Below are 23,029 nucleotides of genomic sequence, written 5' to 3'. Positions count from 1 at the left end.
TTTGCGCAGTGAGCTTAATAGGGATAACTCATTTTTTTTCCCAGACTGATAAACTGCATTAAAAGTTTTCAAGACCTGTAAAATTAGGAGTAAATTTAAACTGTATGGTAGCTTTTTTATTTTAATCTTTTTGTGTACCTACTCAGCAAAACATTTAGAAGTAGTGTTGGCTGTAGCTTCACTGAACCAGGGACAGGAGAACCCCAGGTTTGTAGTGAGAGGTAATGTCTTTTATTAGAACCGCAGTTTTTAGCCAGCCTGGAGGAGCTGCCTGAGCCTTGGGGCATGCTCGGCCCTTTCCTCAGCCTGGGAAAAGATGATGAAAATATTTTCAGCAGACTGTTGACCGTGTTAGGCAGGATCTAAATCAGCATCCTGGGGCAGTGATTCGGGTAGGGTGGGAAAGGCTGATCCATCTCCATGCAGAATGGGTGGGATTTGTCTGCTGCCATAAGGAGATCCAAGATCCTTGGGTCAATAGCTGATGTGAAACCCACTGAGATCGATTGGAAGGCGTTAGGGATCACTTGTGTTTGGGGACAGAGCCCAGGCAGCCTTATTTATGTCCCCATCCCATCCTGCTGCTCCCACAGAAGACAACTTGCAGGTGTCCCCGGGAGCGGGAGAGCTGGCTCAGCGAGCTCAGCTTTCTCCTTGGCTATCAGTGCTTTGCTTCCATAAGTGAATGTTTTCTGCCAGAAAAATGTTCCCAGCTATATTTTTTTTTTCCCACTGGCTTTATTGAAACACTGTGCCTTTCTTCTCCTGGCATCCCAGCTGGTGCCTGCCCTTCCTTTGGTGCATACCAAGTCCTCCCTTTGTCACGGAGAGGGGATGCCCAGACGCTCTTGCTCAAAACTGGTGTACATTAGGGAAAAAAAAAATACACTTTTCTGCAAATTAAAAGTTTGTTTTCCATGGAGAGGCTTGAATTTATTTTCACATAGTATCTTGGTGGTTTTGGGGGGTTTTTTTATGGGGTTTTGGGGGTTTTTAAACTATCTTTATTTGGTGCCAGCCTGGAATTGAGCATGAAAAGGATGATACGCTTTTTAGCTGAATTTCCCAAAGAAATGAAGCTGCTGCCCATGGCATGATTATCAGTGAGTCTCCTCTGTCTCCGAGTCAGGGAAATTTCCAACCTCCCAGGTCATGCCAGCCAGATTTAGTAAGAGTAGAGGTCCCTGGGACCAGCGAGCATCCCTAAGACAGGTTGTTGGAATAAGCAAGAGACCCTCCATGCTGCTGAGGGAACAGCTGCAAACACTGACATTATTGAGCATCCAAGAATTTATATTTATGAGTGGCAAAAAATAGTTTTCATAAACTGCAGTGCCTGTTCCTCTTTTCCTTTTTTTAATGAACAGAATGGCTCGTTTATACAAGATGCTTAAAGGGCCTTGTGTGCACCACTTATTTAACGGCTTGTAGTGAGCCTTCATGGGAAAGTGACCTAGTTCAAGTCCCCGGAGGCTACTGCAATAAAAATGATTATGAATAAAACTGCTCTTATCACCATATGGCAGTTTCAGGCATTGCACATCCAGAGTCTGCAGCGGTTTTGTCCAGAAATGGTGAGCTTTTTCTTAAATAAATCTATCCAGCAAAGGCAGCAGAGGAGGGGTTGCCATTATTGGTGCTCTTCCCTGCGAACCGGCAGCAAAATCCTCGGTGGCTGGAAAGGGGAGGATGGGGTTTGTTCTGCAGGCTGCCCTGGATAATGTGCTTTGGCGAGCTGAAATCCTCCCATGGAACAGAATCCATTTTGCAGGTGCAGAGCACTGTACTTTTTCCTTATAAGCCCAAGCAGAGATTTAATTGCTGCTCTTCAGAAGTGCAAAACAAGAGAATGTAATAATTAGAGCTGTCAGGGTGTCCTTTCTTTCATGCTGATGCTGACATTATCTGGTTTAAAGCCTATTTTTAACCTCTGCAACATTGAAGACTGACTGTGTGTTTTCAGTCTGGCTTTATTTGTTTCAAACTTTGTAAATTTTAAGTAGTGTAAAATGGAAGAAGTGAGGAGAAAGAGGAAAGACTGGATGAAAAAAGAAAGGAAAGAGGAAAACCAAATCAAATGAAAAATGCATTGGTAAGTTATGTTCACCTTATAGTGAGTTTTTTTTTCCTTTTTATGAGCCTGCAAAATTCCTTCTAACTGGAAGTTGAAAAATCTCAGAACATAAAACCACAAGTGCCTGGTAAGATAAATATTGTGTTTAATGTACCTTCAGACAGTACCCTGGATACAGCAGGCAGCACGGGGACTGTTTTTCTTCTTCACTAGTCATGGCTTTATCCAGCTTCATCCCTGGCTTCTCTGGGGGTTATCCTGATGAGCCAACAGCAGCAGTAGGAAACCATGATGTGCTGATTCAGCACTTTGCATATATTGTGTATAGGTACATACATGTGAGTGGATATCTGTGTACATGGATTTAAATATATATATATGTGATAAGTGCTAAAAGTGAGCCACTGCTCCCCCAGCAGCTTTGCTGGGGCAATGGGGATCCACTGGTTTTTATTGGAGGCTTACAAAAGGCTGAGCTGGTGAAGATACACCCATGCAGGGCACTGAGGACTTTGCCACGTTGTAGTAAAGGGTCTCTCCTTATCCTGGAGGAATAAACCCAAAGAACACAGTGAAGCTGGGACTTCTTGGGATGTCAGAAAGGTCACAGTCCTCTGGTGCTGGTTAAATACCTCATTTAAAGTGAGTCAGGGATGGTAGAAGAGCAGTGTGGTTGTGTGGTCTCAGTCTTGCTAAATTAGTGCCAGAATGGGATGTTCAGACAGTCTCACCGCATGACTTCCCATATATATTCTCATATATTTTTCTCTGTCTGGCATTTCATTTTTTTTTTTTTTTGGTACCTGTCACTGCTCCAGCAGTAACTGGAGGCTGTAGGGAGAGGTGGGGATGGTTGTGTGGTGGAGGACTCCTCTTGGATCCATCTGCTGGTGGCATGAACTCTGCCACACTGCTGGTTAGGCGCTGAAATCTTGTGGCTGTAGCTGGACAGTCCCAAAGGCAGTGGATGTCTGCACAGAGGTACATGTTAGCTCCTCTGTTGTTACAGGAGAGCACAGAACGTGGTGTTGGCAGTGGATTTATTGTATTTTTGGGGTGTTTCTTGGCATGGATGGCTCATTCCTTGCTTGCCCTCTTGGTTCCTTGCAGATGGATTAGAGTGCCATCGTGCCCCTGCTCCTGGCCTCTTTCTCATGCAAGGTATTGACATCCAAAATACAGATTTCTAATCCTAAAATTACAACCTGCTCTTTCATAACATTAAATCAGTTAGTTAATCTCCAAGTAGTTCCCCAGCCCCTCGTTAGTCACTTAGAACTAGTAAACTCTGAGGCATTAAAGCACAAATGTTACGCCCACCCACTGGCTCTGAACCTGCCGGCCCCAAAAGAGGATGGGGTAGCAAAGGATGGAGCTTTCTACCTCAAGTGGGCTCAGTGCTGCCCTGAGGAGCTGGTGTTTTCACCTTTCCCTCTCAAAGCCTCTTGGAGTGCATTGTGACACCCAGTGATCCTGGCTTTCCTCTTACACTGGGGAAAGAGAGATACTGGAATTGCTGGGAAGCACTGATCTAAATCTGACCTGAGAACTGGGGTTGAAAACTTCTTCCCATAAGGCTGGTCCAGCTGTAGTTTGTGTTCTGTAACCAGAGTTAATCCAGAACCTGGCTCCCTCCATAATGAGCTCAGTTACTTGCCTGTTGTGAGCTCCATGATTCTAGAAGCTCTTGAGTTTTGGTTGGTTTTGTAATTAACTTTTCCTGAAAGATCAAACCAAGACTGTGCTGTTAAGATTACTGATCTATTTTATCCCTCCCCCAGTAATCAGGAATGAAATGGGCATTTCTGCAAGCACCAGAACCAATAAACCTGATTTCCGTTGTATTTATGTCTCTTGGTTGATTGAGTACTTCCCTAATTAAATTAGGATTCTATTATGTCTGCTTATACCTATGGTCTCTCACTCCCATTACTTTTTTGGCAACACTGAGGCTGCTGTAATTGACTGGAGAAAGGGGCCAGCAGGATTAAAAGCTGTTGGAGATAAACCTCGTGAAAGGCTGCGTCCAGCATCCTTTGCCACCCAGCTGCCTGTTGCCATGAAGTTGGCAGAAAATAATTATCTTTGATGTCTTTGAAGTTAGCTAATGATGTTAAAGCTCCCAAGTGCATGCATGCATGCACCCACGTGAGTCGAATCCCAGCTTGTTCCTGAGGAAGCTGGGATAAAATGGAGGAGGGATGGTATCTTTTTAGTCCAAGCTGAGCTCGGAGGGTTTTGCTCTGGAAGGTGAGGAATGTGCATGGTCAGCATGTTGAGGTGTGGTTTGGCTGGCGTGGAGTGGCACGATGAGTTGTGCACTTGTGCCGTGGTAGCACCGTGTGAGAGGGGAAAATGGGCTTGCAAGTGAACACTGAGGGGTTTTTGTGCAAGCAACAGCTATTCCCAAAGGTGGTGTGTACACAGAAGACCAGGCTGTGCCTAGAAAATCACGTGCCAGAGTGCTGGGGTCACTCTTACTGCTTTTGGGACAGGTGGGAGATGGTTGAGCCTGTCTGAAAGCAGAGGTGCTTCTCCGGGAGTGCCGCAGTGCAGACATCGGTAGGAATAAATGGAGTGGGATAGCTCCTGGAAGGCTCACTGCCCTCATTCCTGCCTGAGAAGGGGTGACACGACACCCTCTGAGCAGGAGACCCCCCGGGCTGGGTCTTTCCACACAAGAACCCTGCAGGGTTCTGGGGTGCATTTCAGGAGCAATGCAAGAGCTTCCCATTCAAGTGTGCCCCAGACGTGACCGTGGGACCTCCGTCCTGTGACAAGGTTGAGAAAACAAGTTAGTAGGTTGAAAGGTGGTGTGATATCTTTCTCCATATGTTATGAAAATCATGGAACGATAGGAATCCTTGCTGGAAATCCATCTTTAGTCTGAAATGTTTGTGTCAAGTTTAGTAGCATAGAAAATATGTGAAAATCGAGGCCTTGCATGGCAGATACCCATTTGTGAATAATTACATGGCAGCAGAGCTCAATTAATGTTTTTTTTTAAAGAAACAAAACATAAATTTTCAGAAACACAACCTTAGGACTGCAGTAAAAAAGTGAGTTACCTGAAAAATGTGAATCTTTGTTTGCCTGTATGATGAGAGGGGGAAGTACTAAATACTGGTGTGGCAGCACAGCCAGGTCTTAGAAAAGTAATTACATAAATGAAGAATGTTCTCAGCCCACCTTCCCACCTTTTTTTTCCCTTTTTTAAAGGTATTTTTTTCCGACATTGAACAATTTTGCAGCCTTGGAATTTCCATTTATTCATTTCCCATTAACTAAATTAGATATACTTCTGCTTTTCTGAATTAGCCTGTTTCATTTTCCATGCTTTTAGGTGCTTTTAGCTCTAATTTGTGTTGTGTCCAGGTACTCCTGTCAGAGAAGAATGGGTAGGGGAAGGAGAAACCCTCCCATGAGTGCTGTCCTTGCACCCTTCTCCAGATGAAACTGTGGGGTCAGTGGCTTTTTACCAAGTCCCCCAACTTCTTTTTCAGATGGATGCCAGGTACCAGGGGGATACCTGGTGTCAGCTGGATGCCTTGCCAGGACTGTAGTGAAACCTTACCAGCATTGTAATGAAAATGAAACAGGGAAAAGCAGTGTGTGTAAAACAGAGGAAAATGGAAAGACTGAAAATAAAGGGGTAAGAGGAGGAAGGCAGTGAGGAGGCAGTAGGGGCTTGTATGACTTGGATAAGCTGCTGTCAGACGATGCTGCAGAAAGCCTGAACTTGTATTTTTAGGGACACTTGGGTTTATACTTTACTGTAAATAATGGGTTTGGGGGAGAAGAAGAGAAATGACTGCTCTTCCTGCCACGTGCTCCACTAGGCTTTGTTTCACTTCTGTTTTCCTCCCTTGGAACCACAGCATCTGCAGAGTGAGAGGTGTTGGCATCCTCCCACCCCATTGCTCCTGGGACTTGCCCCAGCACAGCAGAGCATTTCCAGGTGACACATGAGCCAGGGAACCACCACGTACCACCCACCTTCTGGAAATCTGCTTTACCCACTCAGTCGTTCAATAGCAATTTACCACATTGGCAACCTCTTGTCATCCAGGACCAGGTTTGCTGCATGTTGGAAGATTTTCCCTAAGCGTTTGTATTTTGAGTGGCTCTGGGCTCAGAGCAGAAGAGCAAAGGCTGGGTAATCTAATTTGTGTAAAATCATTGAGGAAAGCGGGATGCTTGTTTTGAAAAGATGGGTATATTTTTGACCTGTTTACTGAGCTTTCAGAAAGAGGAAATTATTTGAGATTTCCTCAAAGGGATTTCAAGCTGTCCAGGAATTTCAGGGGAGACCAAGGTCTGCTTTTCTGTTGTCACATGGGGTGTTTTTCACTTCTTCTTTCTGCCTTGCATTTTCACAGAAATGGGACATGTTTGTGCTAAGTCACAGCACTGGGCATTACTGATAGTTCTGGCAGATTTTATGAGCACTTTAAAAAGACTCTTCCCTCATCATCACTGAGGACAGAGAATGACTTTTATTTATCATCAGCATAAGCCCTTTCAGGAGAGGAGGGACCATGGTTTCATAGCACATTAATAGGCTGCTACCGATGTCATGTCCTGAGCAGGTGTGAGGAGCTTTTCCCAGACTGCAAGTGCTGCTGAAGTCTCTCACTCTTAACAACTATCCTCCACGACCACAAAACCCAACTTGCAGTCAGGGGACAGCTTGGCTTGGCCATCATTCAGGTCAACTAGTGGTGATTGATCTCCTTGCATGGCTTTACATCTACATCAAGGCAGTTTATCCCCTCTATATTTACATTTATATTCACGGTAGGTTTTACTTGCTGAGTTCCATTTCTTCCTGGTCCAGCACATCAATGCTTTGAGAGCCTGAGAAGACAAGGAAAGATACTGCAATAGAAATTTATAGGGGTACTTGTGCATGAAAAGGAATAAGATTTGTTCTCTGGTTCTTTTTGATCTGGAAAGTAGTGGGAACAGCAGCCTTCAGGGAATACATCAGCTCAGCTCTTTCAGAGACAGTTAGGAATTTGGAAATCTGGAGGAAGGAAACAAAATGTTAAAAGCTTAAAAAAGATTAATGGAAAAAAGAAAGAGACTTGTAGCACAGGTACCTAATCCAGTTGAGGTATTTGTGTCAGAAGTTTTGATGATGGCTCATTCTTTTGTCTGAAATTACTCATCATCCTCCTTTGTTTGAAGCACCGGAGGCTCATGGCTTGTCGGCAGCAAGGATGAGTTGTGGCTTCTGCAGTCACCTCCTGTGCAGTCCTGGTGCTGCTGCCAGTGACTTCTCAATCACATCACTACTGTGAGCATTAATCTCAATTATTCACTTGCAGTTAAATAGCCAGGATGGATTTTAGTGGCCTTGCAGGCTCTCTAGAGTGAGCTTGGTTGGAGGCAACATCTAGAGAAGTTATGTTGGGGTCTGCAGACCTGCTCAAGTGAAAGGCAGGAGCAGAGTGCAGGAAAGGGGGGTGTGAGTTATGGGCAGTGTCTGTCCAGGTAGTGCCTTTTCCCAGTAAAAAGATTTCTCTCCACACTTCTTGTTTCATTAGTGAGAGCTGGCTCATGCAACTTTTAAATCCCCAAATAGTGGGAAGGGAGGGAGGAGGTTTAAAGGCCAGACTGATGGGTGGGTGCCAAGCCAAGTGCTGAGGAGCAATTCCATCTTTCCTGGAGGGACTTTGAATGTGTTTTAAGGACAGTGCTGCTGGCACTGTAAACATCTGTAGGGGAGGAAATGGCTACATCAGCCACACAAAGTGGCCCAAAGTGTTGCAGTGGTGTTCATCTAATCTTTACTGACCTGAGAGCTTTGGGTCTGAGGGAGAGGTGTAAATACCCAGTGCTCAGCTGGGTGACTGGTCCCTGCATCCCCTGTGCTTTCTGTTTGTGGTACCCTAATTTCCACCAGGGAACCCTTGATTGGGAAGTCTTGCTCCTGATGTCTTGCTTCTAGAGGGTAATGATCTGAATGGAGATAAGTTGGGCGTTGGGAGGGAGCAAAAATGGTCTGCTACATTTGTTGTCCCACTGTGTAATCTTCCATTTTTGTATGACTGACCAAATGGGAGATGGACTTTGGGAGAGCAGGGGTCTTCTCTATCACACCCTGAACACAGGTTTTCTCTCTCAAGAGTGATGCTTGAGTGGCCCTTGGGTCTGGCTCTGGCTGCAGTTCCGCAGTGCTTGTGACAGAAATCTTCCACCCATTTCCCTGTGCTGCCCTTTCCGTGTTAGTAATGTGTCTTCCTGTTCAGCCAGGACTTCCCTTTGTGATACAAAATAAGCTCTTCTCCTGAGGAGCTTTTTTGTTCAAAGGGATCTGTGTGTGCTTCTGTGAGGTGAGGGAAGGAACGTCTTTCAACTCTGGAGAGGACCCAGGTGGCAAACACGCACCCAGGAGAAGAATGACCCAAAGCAGAGGCACATCCAGAGGTTTAAGTTCATGGCCTCCTGGTGCCTTTGCTGTAAACATCTTCTGCTTCTCACAGTGCTGTTCTGGTCTGAGCAAATGCAGCCCTGGCATTTCATTATCCTCTGGGAGTCTCCCAGCTGCCTTCGCCCACCCAGGAGTCCCCCAGGTTCACCTCTCGCAGAATATGCGGAGCACGAGGACGTCTCTGCCACATCTCAGCCCGTCACCTGCATCGTTTGGGACAAGAGGAAATGGCTTCAAGTTGCATCAGGGGAAGTTTAGATTGGCTGTTAGGAAACATTTCTTCACGGAAAGAGTTGTCAGGCACTGGAACAGGCTGCCTAAGGAAGCAGTTGAGTCACCACCCCTGGAGGGATTTAAAGGATGAGTAGATGTGGTGCTCGGGGATGTGGTTTAGCGCTGCACTTGGCAGTGTAAGGTTTACAGTTGGACTCGTTGATCTTAAAGGTCTTTTCCAACCTAAACGGTTCTGTGATTACTGAAACAACATCAACAACAAAAGAAGAGCCAAGCACATCTTGTAGCTCCCTCTGGGAAATGTGGTGTCCATGGAAATATTAGGAACTAAATCCCAGGGTGATATTTCTGCAGCCAGTGTGTCCTGCTGAGCTACAGCTCTGGGAGGGATGAGAAATACCAGGCGACCTGACAAGTCCGTTTTCTGCTCCAAAGGCAAAGGAGCAGGTTACATTTATGATGGCATTTGTGCAGAAAAACACATCTGTCCATGGGCTTTGTGTTGTTTATTTTGGGCATTAGAAAAGGGGTTGATCTTCTGCTCTCACAGGATGCTCGTTTCCTCTCTGATGCTGGTCAGAAATTGGGTGATAATAATTGAATTTTATCTTTTACCCTTCACATTTAAGGAAACCTTCCTCTGTTCTCTCATAAATGCTGGCAGCTCACTGTGTGCTGGTTGGAAACAGTCAGTGCTGCACTGGCAGAGCTGGCTGAGGCCAGGGTTGAAGCTGCAGAAGCCTGAGTCATCTCGTGAAGCAGATCAGCTTTTAATTACAATTTCTAGTGCACTTTTTAAGCAGTCTTGTGGAAATGCTGTGTAGAACATTTGAATTAAAAATGTAAAGAAATTTTGTTGGCTTTTTTTTTTTTTCTTAAGTCTTCTGGGAAAACAAAAGCCCTTTGCTCTAGAAAAAAATAATTAAGGATTTATAGACTGCTGTTGTTTGAAGGTGCGAATGCAGGGTACGGCTGTGTGAGGAACAATTCCTGATATTCTCTAACATGTCTCTGCACTTAGGCAAGGCTTTGGAGGCTTTTTGCAATATGGCATCAGCCACTTGCATCATCTTTATGGGGTAACTAGTATTATTTTGCCCATTTTACTGGGGGATAACATTGAGCAGCAAAGAGCCCATACTCTCACCCAAGGTCGAGAGCCCTCGGTGGGGATCCAGGAATAGCACCCATCTGCTTGCCATGGCCTTGGTCTTGCATCACAGGAAATTGTCTCACACCACACATCACTGGCTGTGCTTTCTACCCTTTCTTGGAGTTTAAGACTCCACAGTGCACTTAAAAATCAGCATTAACTCAATCCAGGCTCCAATGTAAAGGAAATTTATGCACCCTGGTAAGTGTATATCAAAACTTACCCCTGACTGTGAGTGTTTGAAGGACTGGGCAAGCTGACAGCTTGGGGTTTTTCCCCCTGGGAAAATGCAGGGAGGTCCTTCCCTGCTCTTGCATGGTGGTCATTCTACAAATGACCTTTGCGCACACAGAGGTGGGCAGTCCCTGAACAGCAAGCAGCATAACCATACCAGCGTTTTGTCTGACAGCCAGCTCTTGCTGAGGGGAAAGACCTTGAATATGAAAGAGCTTTTTAATATGAATCTGCCTGTAACTACTGGTGACTTCTAGTGCTTAGCAAGCATTGATCCTGCTGGGAAAGGGTTAAAAGCCTGTGGTGGGCTGGGAGGAGTGGCATGTTGTCCTGGCTGTAGGGAATGGGATTTCTGGGTGGCCTGAGCTGCCTTTAGGTAGGAGCAGGATGCAGCTGGTGAGGAGTGATGCTTCTAAAGCTGTATCTTACCAATTTCTTTCTCTTAGTACAGCTGAAATTGCAGGTTTGTGGCGTGACTCAGTGCAGTGCCTGGCCTTGGTTCCTTCCTGGCGTGCCTACAGCATGGCATAGTCTGTGTGGATTAGCTGTGGATGAGGTCTCACGCCGAGCTTTTCAGATTTCCACTAAGATCTTTATCCAGTGGAATAAAAGGCCATCACCCCCTGCCCATATGTGTTCTCCCTGCAAAGCTGCAGGCAGCCTTCGTGAGCTGCCCACGTTCCTGCAGGCAGCTTTTTGGGCTGCTTTGAGAGCTTTTTTGTCTGCTTTGTTTCACTTTGCAAATAACTGTGAGTAAAATCCACAGCCTTCAGTCGGTTCCTTCAAACTGTACACCATCGATTTGTGTCTGTACATGTTATTGCTCTCTAAGTAGGGCCCTTAATGGCTGGAGAGCCCTCCTGCCTTGGTAACCACATCAGGCAGTGGCTGCAGTCCCGGAATTGCCAAATAGTGACCTGCTGTGCCAGCGCTGGCCTCGTCCCTCATGTCCCCAGTGCTGAAGGTGGCAGGGACACACGGTCCTTTCTGGCTTCCTCCCACTCATTCCTGAGATGTACTGTTCCCATGCAATCCCTGGTACTGGCTTAACCTTCCCCTGCTAATCCCAAGTCCTCCTCCTCTTCTCCCTGCTTTCAAATCCCTGGCTAAAGCCCTCTCTGCTGTGCTGCCTTGTGGCAAGGCTGCATGGGGGTTGTGTGCAGGGCTGGGGAGGGTCTTCTGGTTTGTGGGGTCTTTTAGGGCTCACTCCTTTCCTAGAGGAGTCCTTGCACCCCAGTTTCTGTATTTAGCAGAGAAATGAGGACCTGGGTGTCTTGGGAGGAGGGTCCTTTGCTACACAGGGGCAGCCCAGTGGTGGCATCAAGTCTGTTTTGCAGGGAAAGGCAGTGACTTGCTGGCTGCCTTACTGCTTCATAGAAAAGCTTTTCCTTGCCAGTGCAAGGGTAGGAAATTCCTGCTTGAGAGAGGAGGCTTGGAAATGGAGAAGCTGTAGAAGCAGAGTGGTTTAATCTGCTGATCGACGCTGTTGATCCCAACCCTCAAGGCTGGCTTAGAGGGTGAGCCACAGAGGGGCTGTTCTGCAGCAGAGTCAAAAATCCCATCTTTATCCCAGACAAAGCAGCAAGGGCACACGTGACAGACAAAGCAAATACAATGGTGAAGGGGTCTATGTGTCATTCATCAGCCTCCCTTTTCCAATAAGCTGTTCTAAACTCCTGCTACTCAATACCTGACTTGCTTGAAACATTGGACATCTTGAAAGCTTTGATGCCTCCCTGTGCAGCCAGATTAGTATGTATATCACAGAGGATTGCTCTAGGCATGGCTGGGTCTTTTAAATCAGTAGAACACAGGCACTGCAAAATGTTTATTGACTCCTGACAGTAAGTGACTCGGGGTAGGATGGGATGGACAATGAGTTGTCAAGGCTGCTCAGGGCAGACAAAAACCCTGGAGGCGATTCTGGATGAAAGTGAGTGTGATGTCCATCTGCCTTCAAGTATGTGAGGTCTAAAATTGATATTTGAGCTGACATAGAGAAATGTGCAACACAGGGTCTGCAGTATCTTGAGTTACAAAGTCATTGGGATTAGGGGAGCACCTCAGCCCTCCACAGAAGAAGATCTGGGGTTATTTATGTCATTCTTACACTCATTTTCCTCACGCTATGACCTCAGTCACCCAAGAGATATATGTGAGACTTTCTGGCAGCTGTGGCATTTTCTCCTAAGCCCCATAAAATGTAAGTACCTTTATCAGCTTGTTCTTGTTACTTCTACCACCCTGAGACAGGGACTTGGAGTCAGCTCACGACTGATGAATGAGTGAAGCCTGAGTGTATGAATTGGCTCAGGTGCCAGTCAGCCTTGCCACGTGGGCAGGAATCAAGGGGATTACATCTGTGCTGTTCCAAGGGTTTGCAGGACTGGAAAGGCTCAAAGAGGGAGGCAGTGGAAGGGTTGTAAGGATGGTTTGCTGAGTACCCTGGTTCAGGGTACTGGAACCACTGTACATAAATCCTGGCTTATGGTGGGCGTGTTCAGCTGTTACCAGCATTGGGACTGGACCTCAGAAGTCCCCAAATTTCTACTGGATTTGGAGTGTTAGGGTTGGTGCACAAATGAACCGGGTGGATTTGTGTTCAGGCTCCTTTCTACAAGCATAGAGTTGTGGAGCAGGTGGGGGTGACAGAGATGAGAGCCCCATCTGATGACCTCTGCTGAGGTGTCCATAGAGATCCATGGTTGCATCTCATCCTGGGCCATTGTGTCTGCAGAGAAACAGGGCTGTGGGGGCATGTGGGGCAGCATGGGCAGCTCTACCGTGCTGTGAGCTGAGATGAAAGAGTACTGCCCTGCAGTTACATGGAGGAACACAGGGAACAGGAAAAACATGGCTGGGAGAGCAGGCTGGGCTGCTCAGTCAGCTGGGGTGATTCATGGGCACGTGGACATGGTTGATTTGTGCCATTGGCAAGTCAATGAAATGCAGTGAAATCCCTTCAAAGCCATTGACAGCCATAGGCCTAAATTTCCTGAATTAAATGGCCAGGAAAACACCACAAACATTGGGCTTTCCTTCTCATTCAGTTTTCTTTACACAGCCAAAAAAAAAAAAAAGAGCACAAAACCCTCAACCAGCTTTAGATAACAGATGCTTCTGTCTTACCTGGTTCTCCTGTTGCTGTCTCCTGCCACCAGTGCTGTCCATCCCTGCTGCCAGAGAGGATGCCAAGCACTCAGGTTCACAGAAGGTGGTTCTCCCCTGCTGTTGTTGGTTGAAAAATCACCTTGCACTTCACATACCACCTCCAAAATTGGATCTTGCTACTACGAAACTAGAGCCGAAGTCAAGCAGATGGCACTGCAGAGGTGTTTCCAGAAACTCCATTTCCATCACTGTGTGTAGTGTTTTTTCCAGAAGGGCCATTTTTAAAACTCAGTTTGCAATACTGTTACTGATTTGGGGGATGGCTTAAAGAGCAGGTGACAGTTCAGATGTTGAAAAGCAGCTGTTTAATGTGCGGGACAAATAAATGGGGTACCAAAAACCTGAGGAGGCTGAGGGTATCTGTGTCCATCGGTGTTCTGGATGGATTGTCAGGGGGAGGCAGGGGAGGCAGCAGCACACGTTTGCAGGCACTCCCTGCAGCAGGGAGCAGGTTAGGAAGGATCTCTTTTGAAGGAAATGGTTTTTCTTACAAGTTCAGAAGAAATAGCAGCAGCTGCCAAAGCACACAGTGTTGTAGAGAGCATGCTGGTGCCCCTGAGCTCTGGACGCAGCAGCTCGTTCTCATCCTGAGCTTTTGGTCTGAAGTCATGAGCAGCCCCAGTCATTGCATTGCACCCCTGGCGCCCTGACATGCCTTATCCTGTGTCCTGTACAGAGACTGCTTCATCTGTGGTGGGAACTGGTGCCTGAAGCTGCTGGGCTCATGCTGGAGTTTGGGTTTGAATGTTGAAGCTGAAGCAGTTCTGGCCACAGTAAAGCCAGGGTGCCCTGGGACCAGGCAGAAATGGGTGGCTGTGGGTTGCAGACAGCAAAAGCGTGTGGCAGTGGGGATCTGCCTGGCATTCTGCAGATGTGACAGCTCCCTGCTGCAGTCCAGACCTGGCCAGGTCTGTGGTGGCACCCTGTCATGTGCCAGGCAGCAGTGCTCTGGGAGGAAGGTGCCAGCTGTGGGCTAGCCTGGCCCATTGGAGGAGGCTGGCTTTTTCTAGGGCCACCCTTGAGAGCCAAGCTTCTCCCTTGAGAGTGCTGGGTGGTCCCGACAGTGCTCCCTGCATGGCTCAGTGCTTCCCACTGGGAGGAAACCTGGTGCTGCTCTCAGGACGTGGCCTCTGTGAGAGGGTGCCTTGTGGGTCTCCTAAAGGCAGATTTAATTTTAGTTATGAATTCTGCAGTGTTGAATAGGCAGCGACGTGAAACAGAAGCACAGTGGGGGTGTTAAGGGGTGGTAATAACATGGCTGTCATGAACTAATGTTGTTGGGAACAGGCTGTGCTGCCTCCTTTTAGCTGTGAAAATGTGCACTTGCAGAGGAGCTGGGGCAAAGGGAGGACAGGCTGTGTGGGAGGGGAAGGAGCACCCCAAGGCCTGGCTGCTGCCCTCCTTGCCTGATGGGCTGCAGGTGATGGGCTGCTCCCCTTGGCAGAGACCCGTGGGGATTGCCCCGTGATGGATCTGGGAATGCTGGGGAAGGGAGCAAAGCTCACAGAGGGCCTGGGGAGGCTGCATGGGGTTCCATGGTAAATGGTGGCATCCCTTTCCTTCATCCCACTGATAACTCTCTTGAATCCTGCTGCCTTCAGTGTGGGACCGACTCAGTGAATATTTTCCTGAGACACTGCTTGTCCTTTTGGGGTTTTTTTATATATATATTACTCTTTGTCAGGAGCATCTCTCCTTAGTCCTTTGGTGCCTCAGGTTTCCATAGGCTGCTCCTAAAACCCCCTTTTGGTGTGTATTCTGTCTGTTGATGATCTCCATCTCTCTGCTCCCTGCTGTGGTGCTCAGCCCACTCCTCTTCCAGCCTAGACCTGCTCTTGTTGAGGCTTTGACCTCCCTTTTCCAGAGCAACATTTGTTCCTGGGCTCTGGGAAAGCCCTGACAAGTGCAGAAACACCTTGGAATCTGCTCTGCTGCAGGGTTTACTGTGACCACGAAGAGCAGACCTTCAAAAGCTGCATCTTCAAACACTTGTGGGTAAAATCTGTCACAGTCCTTGGTGTGACCATGGAGGAGATGCACAGCCTGACATGCCCAGTGTGCTGGTGCTGAATGGTGCCACAGAGAGGGGGGACAGGCTTTCTAACCAGTATTCTTCCCTGGGTGGAAATTAGAAATGGGGCATATCTAGAGGAACCATCTGCAGAAGCTTCTGGAAGGATTCAGCTCTCTGATGCTGATTTTGGACTACTTAAGGCAATGGTTTTATCCATGGAAGAGGGAAACGTGGTTCTTTCTGAGCTGGAGGTGGGAGTCTCCAGCCTCATTGGAGCTACAAGAGGGATAGAGGATGGAATAAGTACAAGCACTGGCCTAAGAGATGTGTTTCCATTATGTAGGGAATATAAAACTGTAGTCTTGCTCACCTATAGGCTGTAGTGCATGTTATTTCTGGAGATGAATAATATGCTAATTTAGCAATTTAGTTTGTTAATCTAATAATCCTGCCTTCTTTAACGTCAGAGCTATTGTGGAGCTGCAATAATGGAATTGCAGCTCTCTGAGCTGCAGGGTCCTGATCAGAGCTTGGATTGATACAGAGGACTGGAAAGCACTTCAGTCCGAAGGTCAGCTCTGTTGGGTCAGCACAGAGCATTAGCTTGGCCCTGTGCAATTAGAGGCATCTGTGCTGGGAGCAGATTTAGGCTTTTCTAAGGGGAAGCTCTGGTTATTTAGTCCAAACTGAAGTATTAATAAAAATGCCCAGCTGAGCACCAAAAAAGAAAAAAAAAAAATCCACTTTGTTTCTCTTTGAGTTTTTTGAATAATTTTCAACATTTTGTTCTTTAAAACCTTGGAAAAGATGACAGGCGTAAGGGGAGGATTGGCTGTGAGTGAAATTTGTGTTTGTCCCTCCCAGTGAAAGGTCTTCTGCTCTCCAGAAGCAGCCCAAAGGAAGGTAGCAGGTTGGGCAGAGGTGAAGGTCTGTGCTCAAGTGAGCAACCAGTGTTCTGCAGGAGAGCTCAGGAGAGCAGAGGAGTGCCTCTGGAGCCTCACCTGGCCACCAAGTGAGATGTCAAACACTGGATGCAGCTTTTTTTGTTTTTTCATAGGTTTTCTATTTCTGGTGTCAAAGCCTTGGCGTTTCAGGTGTGCCATGTGTATTGGAGGATGCCATTTGCAGAGTGTTGAAGTCTGGGGAAACCGGGGCTGGTTTAAGTGGAGTTTGCCCCGAGTGGAAAGGAGCTGCAACAAGTCAGTCATGCTCCTTTGGTGCCTTGAGGCAGTGGGATCACTGTGAAGCTCTGCAAATCTGTTTGTGAGCCCAGGAAGTGATGGAGAGATGGAAGGGTGTGGAGGGAAGGAAGGACTCTGCCGTTGTGGTCAGCTCCTGCTGTAGTAAAGCAGAGGAATGGGGCTGAATCCGTGGGCAGGGTGAGGGCTTGGTCCCCAGTCTGCAGGGATGTCCCGAGTCCCCACTGGCTTGAAATTCCCCTCCCAGTACTGGAGTTAAGTGCAGGCAGCAACAATAAGGTTTGGCCCATGATGGCTCTGTTTTAACCAAAGAGATATGTTACTCTTTGTTAAAATAAACATTTTCCTCATCCTGTTACATGACTCAATTTTTCTTATGCTGGCCTCCAATGTTTTAACTACCTTCTCAGATACATGGATTTATTTCAGATGTACTTGAAGAGATCTGTAAACCAAGTGCAAAGCTCGTGTACGTCATTTTTAGCCAGCTTGTTTTGGAGATTGCTGAATTTTCACACTAAAATAAGCCTATTTTTTACATCAGTAAGTATTTTAGCCCCTCAGACTAGTTGGAGAGGGGATTTTGGCACCCTCAAGGTTGCTTTCAATGGGAAACCAAGTACATAAATGTGCCTGTGCTCTGTAAAAGCTGAGAACAAATCATGCCAGGTGCTATAAAATGGTCTAATGTACAGCAGGATGGCAGTTCAGCTTCATGACTCCTGTCAGAAGGCAAAGCTCCTTGTCCCAGGAAAAACTGAATGCAGTTTTCAGTGCATTAGTGCTGAAGTGCCTTCATGCTAAAAATCTTGGACTGAGTCCCTGGATTGCCTTGAACTACAGGAAAACAAGGAACTGGCAGGACCTAGACCATGGAGCTGTGAGAGGTTCTGGCCCATCCCAGGAGATCTTAACTGCAGAAGATCTTGGATGCTGAAGCAGAATCTGGAGGAGATGAGACTCACCAGGGGGCACCTTGAATGGTGCATGTGGAGAAGTAGGGCTGGGCAAAGAGTTTTTTGTAGCACTTACCAAAAATTATATGTGGACACAGAAAAGGGAACTGGTGACTTCTAACCTGGTAAAATCTCTTGTGTCCTGTGCCTGTTGTAGGAAGATTATGCAGGATATGGTGCTGGTGAGGATGTGCTGGGTTTGGAGGCAGGGGTTGGACAGTAGAAAGGGTGGTGGTTGGGCTGCTGGCACCAGGCTCAGCATTTTAACTGCAACAGAAATGAAATTGAAGAAATTTATTTGGGAGGCTTCTCTGCTGCCAAAGTGTGGTGATATTTGGACTTTTATGAGACTTTTTGTTGTTAGTCCCAGTTCTCAGAGATTTCTGTATGAGACACAGTGTTCTTCAGTGGTGAGGGCTGATGTTGTGGTCTGGTCCCAGCAGGGCTGTGCATGTGGAAATTTCAGCAGTGCTTTGCATGAGCACCCTAATCCCATTCATTTTAATATTTACATGCACCATTACTAAGGGCAGTGCAAAATGGTTGGATTGTAAGTGTTCTGCTGTAAAGCACCAGGCATACAACATGGTTACTCCATTAAGTAGCTGCAGTGGGGATTTTGTATGCATGGGGCATTGGAGGCTGCATGTCCAGGCTGGGAAGTGTAAGAGATGCTGCCCTGCCTGGCAGAAGGAAATAGGGGCTCTGCATTTCCCAGCAAAGTGACAATTCTGGTTGTGTCCCACTGGCTGCAGCAGGTGGTGGGTCATTTATTTTGTTGGATGTATAAAAGCCGACAGCACAAGTTAAGTAAATATGATGGAATACATTTCTGGGTACAGAAACTGCAGTTTTTGCTTAGAGGTGAAATCCATGCTTGTGCAAGGAAAATGTAAAAAAGCAATAATCAATCATCCTCTTTCTGTCCTTAAAATGTGGACTTCAGTTTTGGGCCAGGATATGCAGTTGTTGACTACAAAGGCTGATATTGAGGCCAGGGTTTATTTATTTAGTAAACATAATGCCTGAGTGCATCAATTGATGTTTAAAAGCATTTACCAATGTTCTGATTGTGTGCTGGTCCATTACTCTTTATGGAGTGTGAGGACCACAACCTTTGAAGAAAAAACGTGCGGTGCTTGCTTCATTTGTAGAAATTAGTCGTAATACTTGACATTATCAAGTTAGTGATAGTTGATATAACATTTTGAGAGTAATTAGGAGCATGAATTTATGCTCAGATGGATGTTCAATTAAAAACTGTGGCAGCTTTGAAGACCATGCTTGAATAATCCTGAGGCTGAAATGTGTGTTTGTACCCAAGTGAACCTTGACAGAGAATCTGGAGAGGGGGAAATGCTTTAGTAGCTCAGTTTTCCTCCTGTATGTTTTATGTTGTCATAGCCATCAGTGTCTGTAACTGTGCTGAATTCATGAAGAGCCAGAGGCAGAACCTGCCTTGGGAAAGAGCAGGGAGATGCTGGAGGATGTTTGTGTGTTTGGGGCCTCTGGGAGCTGTACCCCAGGTGGTGCTGGCAGTGCTGCTGCAAACCTTGCAGTGCTGACTGTGAACAGCCAGCATGGGGTAACCAAATTCCTTCTGGAGACCTCTTCCCTTCCTCTCCTTGGGTTTCTGGAGGTTCAGTCGCCATCCCACGTGAGTGGGGAGGGAACGTTGGGAAAACCTCATGGTCGCATCCAAAGCAAAGGTGGTGCCATGCATGAGTTGGAGCCCTGCAGCAGAACGGGGGTGGTGGTGGGATGGTGGGATGTGGTGGAAGGTTGGGCTCAGGGAGTGAGCCTGATTCCTGTGCACCTCTGGCTCTTCCGTACGAGCATCTGAAAGCAGCTCACCACCCAGCAGCCACCACCAAGCAGAAAAATCCTGAGCAACAAGAGACTAAGAGGGTGGGAAGGCAACATGTTACAGATTGCTAAGGAGCCTCTTTTCCACCAGCAGACAGAGGACTGAGGGCAGGCAGGAGGTCAGGAGGGCACAGAGGGCAAGGGTGGCTCAATGGTTGGCTGTTCTCTGCCAGCTACCTTTGCTCCTCTCACCAAAAACATTGCTGGTGCTGTGGTCTGAAGGCTCAGAAGTGGCTGTTTCAGCCAGGAGAGGTCCCATCCTCCCGAAGACTTTGCCTTCGGGCAGCTGCATCCTCTCCAGCATGCCCATGGGGGCACCAAGATGGAGGACTTTTGAAAAAGTGATTTTCTCTCGAACCACAACACTTCTTGCCTGTTTTGAGCCACATCTTTGGTGTTGAGGAGGCAGAGTTGAGCAGGGGAGCAGGAGTAGGGCTCAGTCTTAATGTGGTTTTTGGATGGATGGTGGCTGATGGTGTGTGATGGTTTAAAGGAAAAAGCCAACAAGTTTTGGGGGGTGGAGGACGCACAGGAGGTAAAATCATCACAACAGAGTTTTTTGGTGCTTTTCTTCTATTGATACCCCGGTCCTCTTTTGTAGCTTTCTTACAGCAGCACAGATTAACGCTGGACAACTTAACACTTGACATTAATTAAGTCCCAATTTCAGCTTGCCTTGGCTTTGGCAATGGTGGTTCCACTTCCTGATCCAACTGATAATTGGGAGAGACTGCAGGGGCACGGGTGCTTCTGGACTTGCTTCCAGGCTTTGGGCACAGGCACTGGAATCTGCGTGGCCAAGGTGCCAGAGGTGGCTGGTGGCTGATGCTGTGAGAGGGGTTTATTGCTCCCGTGGCATCTTTTAATGGGTACAGGTTGGATGTCGATTTATTTCCTCTGTTGCATCTCTCTCTTCCAGTTCTTGGTGTCTTCCTCCAGCCTGTCTGTATCTTTATTGCAAATTCAAAGACATCTGCAATAGGGGAAAAAACAACTGGGTTTTCTAAACTATTTATGAAGGTTTCACAGCTAGTCTCAGTGCTGAGCAGTAGGTTGAATTAAAAGGGATGGTTGACTGGTGAGGAGATGCCTGTTTTCCCCGGATGGCTTCATCTGCCAGGGTGAAGCTCTACAATCCATTATTGTGAACAAACTATAGAAAAAGCAAACCTTTGCTACAGTATCCCAGGGTGAACACTTATTGGTTCTACTCCGCCTGATTTTTGCGTGACTAAGTGCCCCTCATGGCCTACATTAACATATGTTTCCAAGTGGTTTATTTTGTTTTGGTAAATGCTTACACAATATTAAGTTCTTACCATTGTCTGTAAATATTTGGGAGGTGTACAAGGTGGCAGCAGATTCCTGGGAGAACGATGCTGTGGCCACATAGGGATCCCTTTCCCCTTGGCTGGTACTGAGGGAAGCAGGAGCACTTCACCATGGCAAAGCTGGGGCATTTCCTTAAAATACAAATGAGGTGGTGATGCATCACATGAAGGCAGGTATAACTCCTAAACCCATGGTTTGAAATGCCCCAGCTTGCTTCCTCCTCCTCCTCCTCCATCTCATGTGAGATGGGGCATGCCATGGTCCAAGTGTTTACCCTGCTGGTGCTCTGTGGGCTTTAATTAAAGTGTCAGTACACGTGGGGACTTCCTGGGCAAGCCAACAAGGACGAATTTAGGAAGAGGAGGATTTGTTTCTGCAGATGATGCTGTCTAAATAGATGGTGTCTAGAGACGTGCCCCTCCTTCCCGACAGCCACATCCAGGGGATGCTTCAGCCACAGCCTGGGGCTGCTGGGCTGTGCTTGGTTTTATTACTTTTTGTGCTGCACATTCTTTAAAGTAAAGCTCTTTTTCCGCTGCTAGAACATGGGCTTGCTCAGGACATATAAATTGTGTTAATAAATGAGCGAGGAGCCCTGGTGGGTGAATTGGCTTCCTGGTGAAGTCATAAATTTGGAGAGGATGATGCTGCCTTGCTCCACAGCCGGCGCGTGGGTTTGCTTCCCAGCACCGTGCCTGGAAACCTTAGGGACCAGGGAGAGGTTCTCATGTCTGGTAATTTAGGGTTCTTGAGCTGAGATGGTGTGAAAGACCATCTCCAGTCTGCAGGAGGGCTGGGAGACCTGACACAAACCCCATCTCATCAACACACACCCTGCTGTGGGGGCAGGAAGATCCTGCAATTCAGGAAAAGCTATTTTTCCCCGTTTTTGCTGCTGTAGCTTTGACCCTTCTTTGTCTCTGCTGCTGGTTCTGTCCTTGGTCTGTTAATTATCAGTGCTGCAGGGCAGGAGCTGACATTCTCTCTGTGTCTTCCACACCATATCTCCCAAGATGGGGTCTTGGGCAGCTCCCATAGTAAATAGGGATGTAAACTGGGAAATAGGGATGCTTCCCTTTGCCTCCCAGCTCTCCTGTTAGGATCAGCATTTGCTGGCTTTCCTGGAGTTAAAACATCTTTTCCTCAGGCTGCCTGGTTTGGAAGCAGAGCACATGTCCTGCAGCTGGGGGTGGGAATGATTTGATATGAGCATTTTGGATATGATGTTGTGTGAGCCATTTCTCAGGAAAGGAGGAAAGGCTGGGAATTGCCTTGCTTGATAGCAGTTGTGTTGGTTTTAAGACCTCATAAATAGTTGGAGCTCTTTTATATTTTCACCATCTCTCCCAGGCATTTTCCCATTAGGATTAATGTAGTCGAGCACTGTGCAACAAACAGTTCATTGCAGTGACTTGCTGATTTTTTCAGTTGCTGAAAACTGTAAAAACCTCTCTAGCCTGCTAACCAAGTCTTTCTGAAAATAAATAAATTATTGGCCAGAGTGAATTTGGTGCCCTGCAGGCCAGGGGTCCCTGGTGTGTGCTCAGGTCCATGAGAGCAGGGATGGGACCCGAGTGGGCTGAAGGCAGTGTGGGTACCCCAGCCAGCACCTTCCCATCATCTCAGCTCCAGCAGCCCATTTCCAGCCGAGTCATGCTCTGTGCTCAGGAGAGGCCCCAAGCTGGTTTTCTGTGCATGGCTGAGCATTAAAGGGTATTTCCAGCACTTGTTTGCCAGGAAAATACAGCACTGAAGGCCCTGTACTAATTAATTGTAGTGGCAGGAGGAAGGGGAGGGAATTGCTTTCTCATCATGGCTGCTGTGAAGATGCTCTTGAAAAACCGACAAATAATGTGTGGATGCTGCCAGGGCGAGGAGATTGTTTAAGGATATTGTTCACTGTGAGGAAAACATTGTCACTGAGCAAAACCAAAAACAAATTTCTCCCTTTTCTTTTGCAGGGTCGTCATGTTAAAACGGGCCAGCTTGCTGCTATTAAGGTTATGGACGTCACCGGGGTAATGTATCCTCCTCCTCCTCCTGCATCCTTAATTTACAGATAAGAGAGGAAAGGGGATGTGGTGTGATAATGTGTGGGGGTGGGTGGAAGACTGATGTTCCTGGGATGTAAATTGCCTTTGTCTTAATGTGATATATGCCATTAAGACATTTTAGTTTTAATAAATATGTGAGAAAAAAAATACATCTGGAAGAGTTTTGGAGATTTAAGTAATTCATGCTGAAACAAAGCAGCAACCAGTTCCAGCAGTGGCTCTTTTAAATACCTTACTAAATTCTGAAGAAAATCATGGAATTATTTGGGTTGGAAGGATCTTAAAGATCATCCAGTTACAGTCCCT

At 46.9% G+C, this 23,029-nt stretch overlaps 1 protein-coding gene across 5 annotated transcripts in view; it reads left to right on the top strand.

Annotated features, from left to right (window-relative positions):
* The window catches only part of TNIK (TRAF2 and NCK interacting kinase), a 154,383-nt gene that overhangs the window by 57,298 nt on the left and 74,056 nt on the right, over window positions 1-23,029 (top strand). For all 5 annotated transcript variants that reach the window (XM_068200291.1, XM_068200290.1, XM_068200289.1 and 2 more), the window contains exon 3: window positions 22,631-22,687. In XM_068200291.1, the coding sequence (XP_068056392.1) occupies window positions 22,631-22,687 (57 nt within the window). The remainder of the gene's footprint in view (window positions 1-22,630; window positions 22,688-23,029) is intronic.

This window comes from Anomalospiza imberbis, chromosome 10, assembly GCF_031753505.1.
Source record: "Anomalospiza imberbis isolate Cuckoo-Finch-1a 21T00152 chromosome 10, ASM3175350v1, whole genome shotgun sequence".
In the NCBI taxonomy this organism is placed as follows: Eukaryota; Metazoa; Chordata; class Aves; order Passeriformes; family Viduidae; genus Anomalospiza; species Anomalospiza imberbis.
The sequence above is the reverse complement of the archived record's forward strand: the minus strand, read 5'-3'. Positions and strand labels throughout refer to the sequence as shown.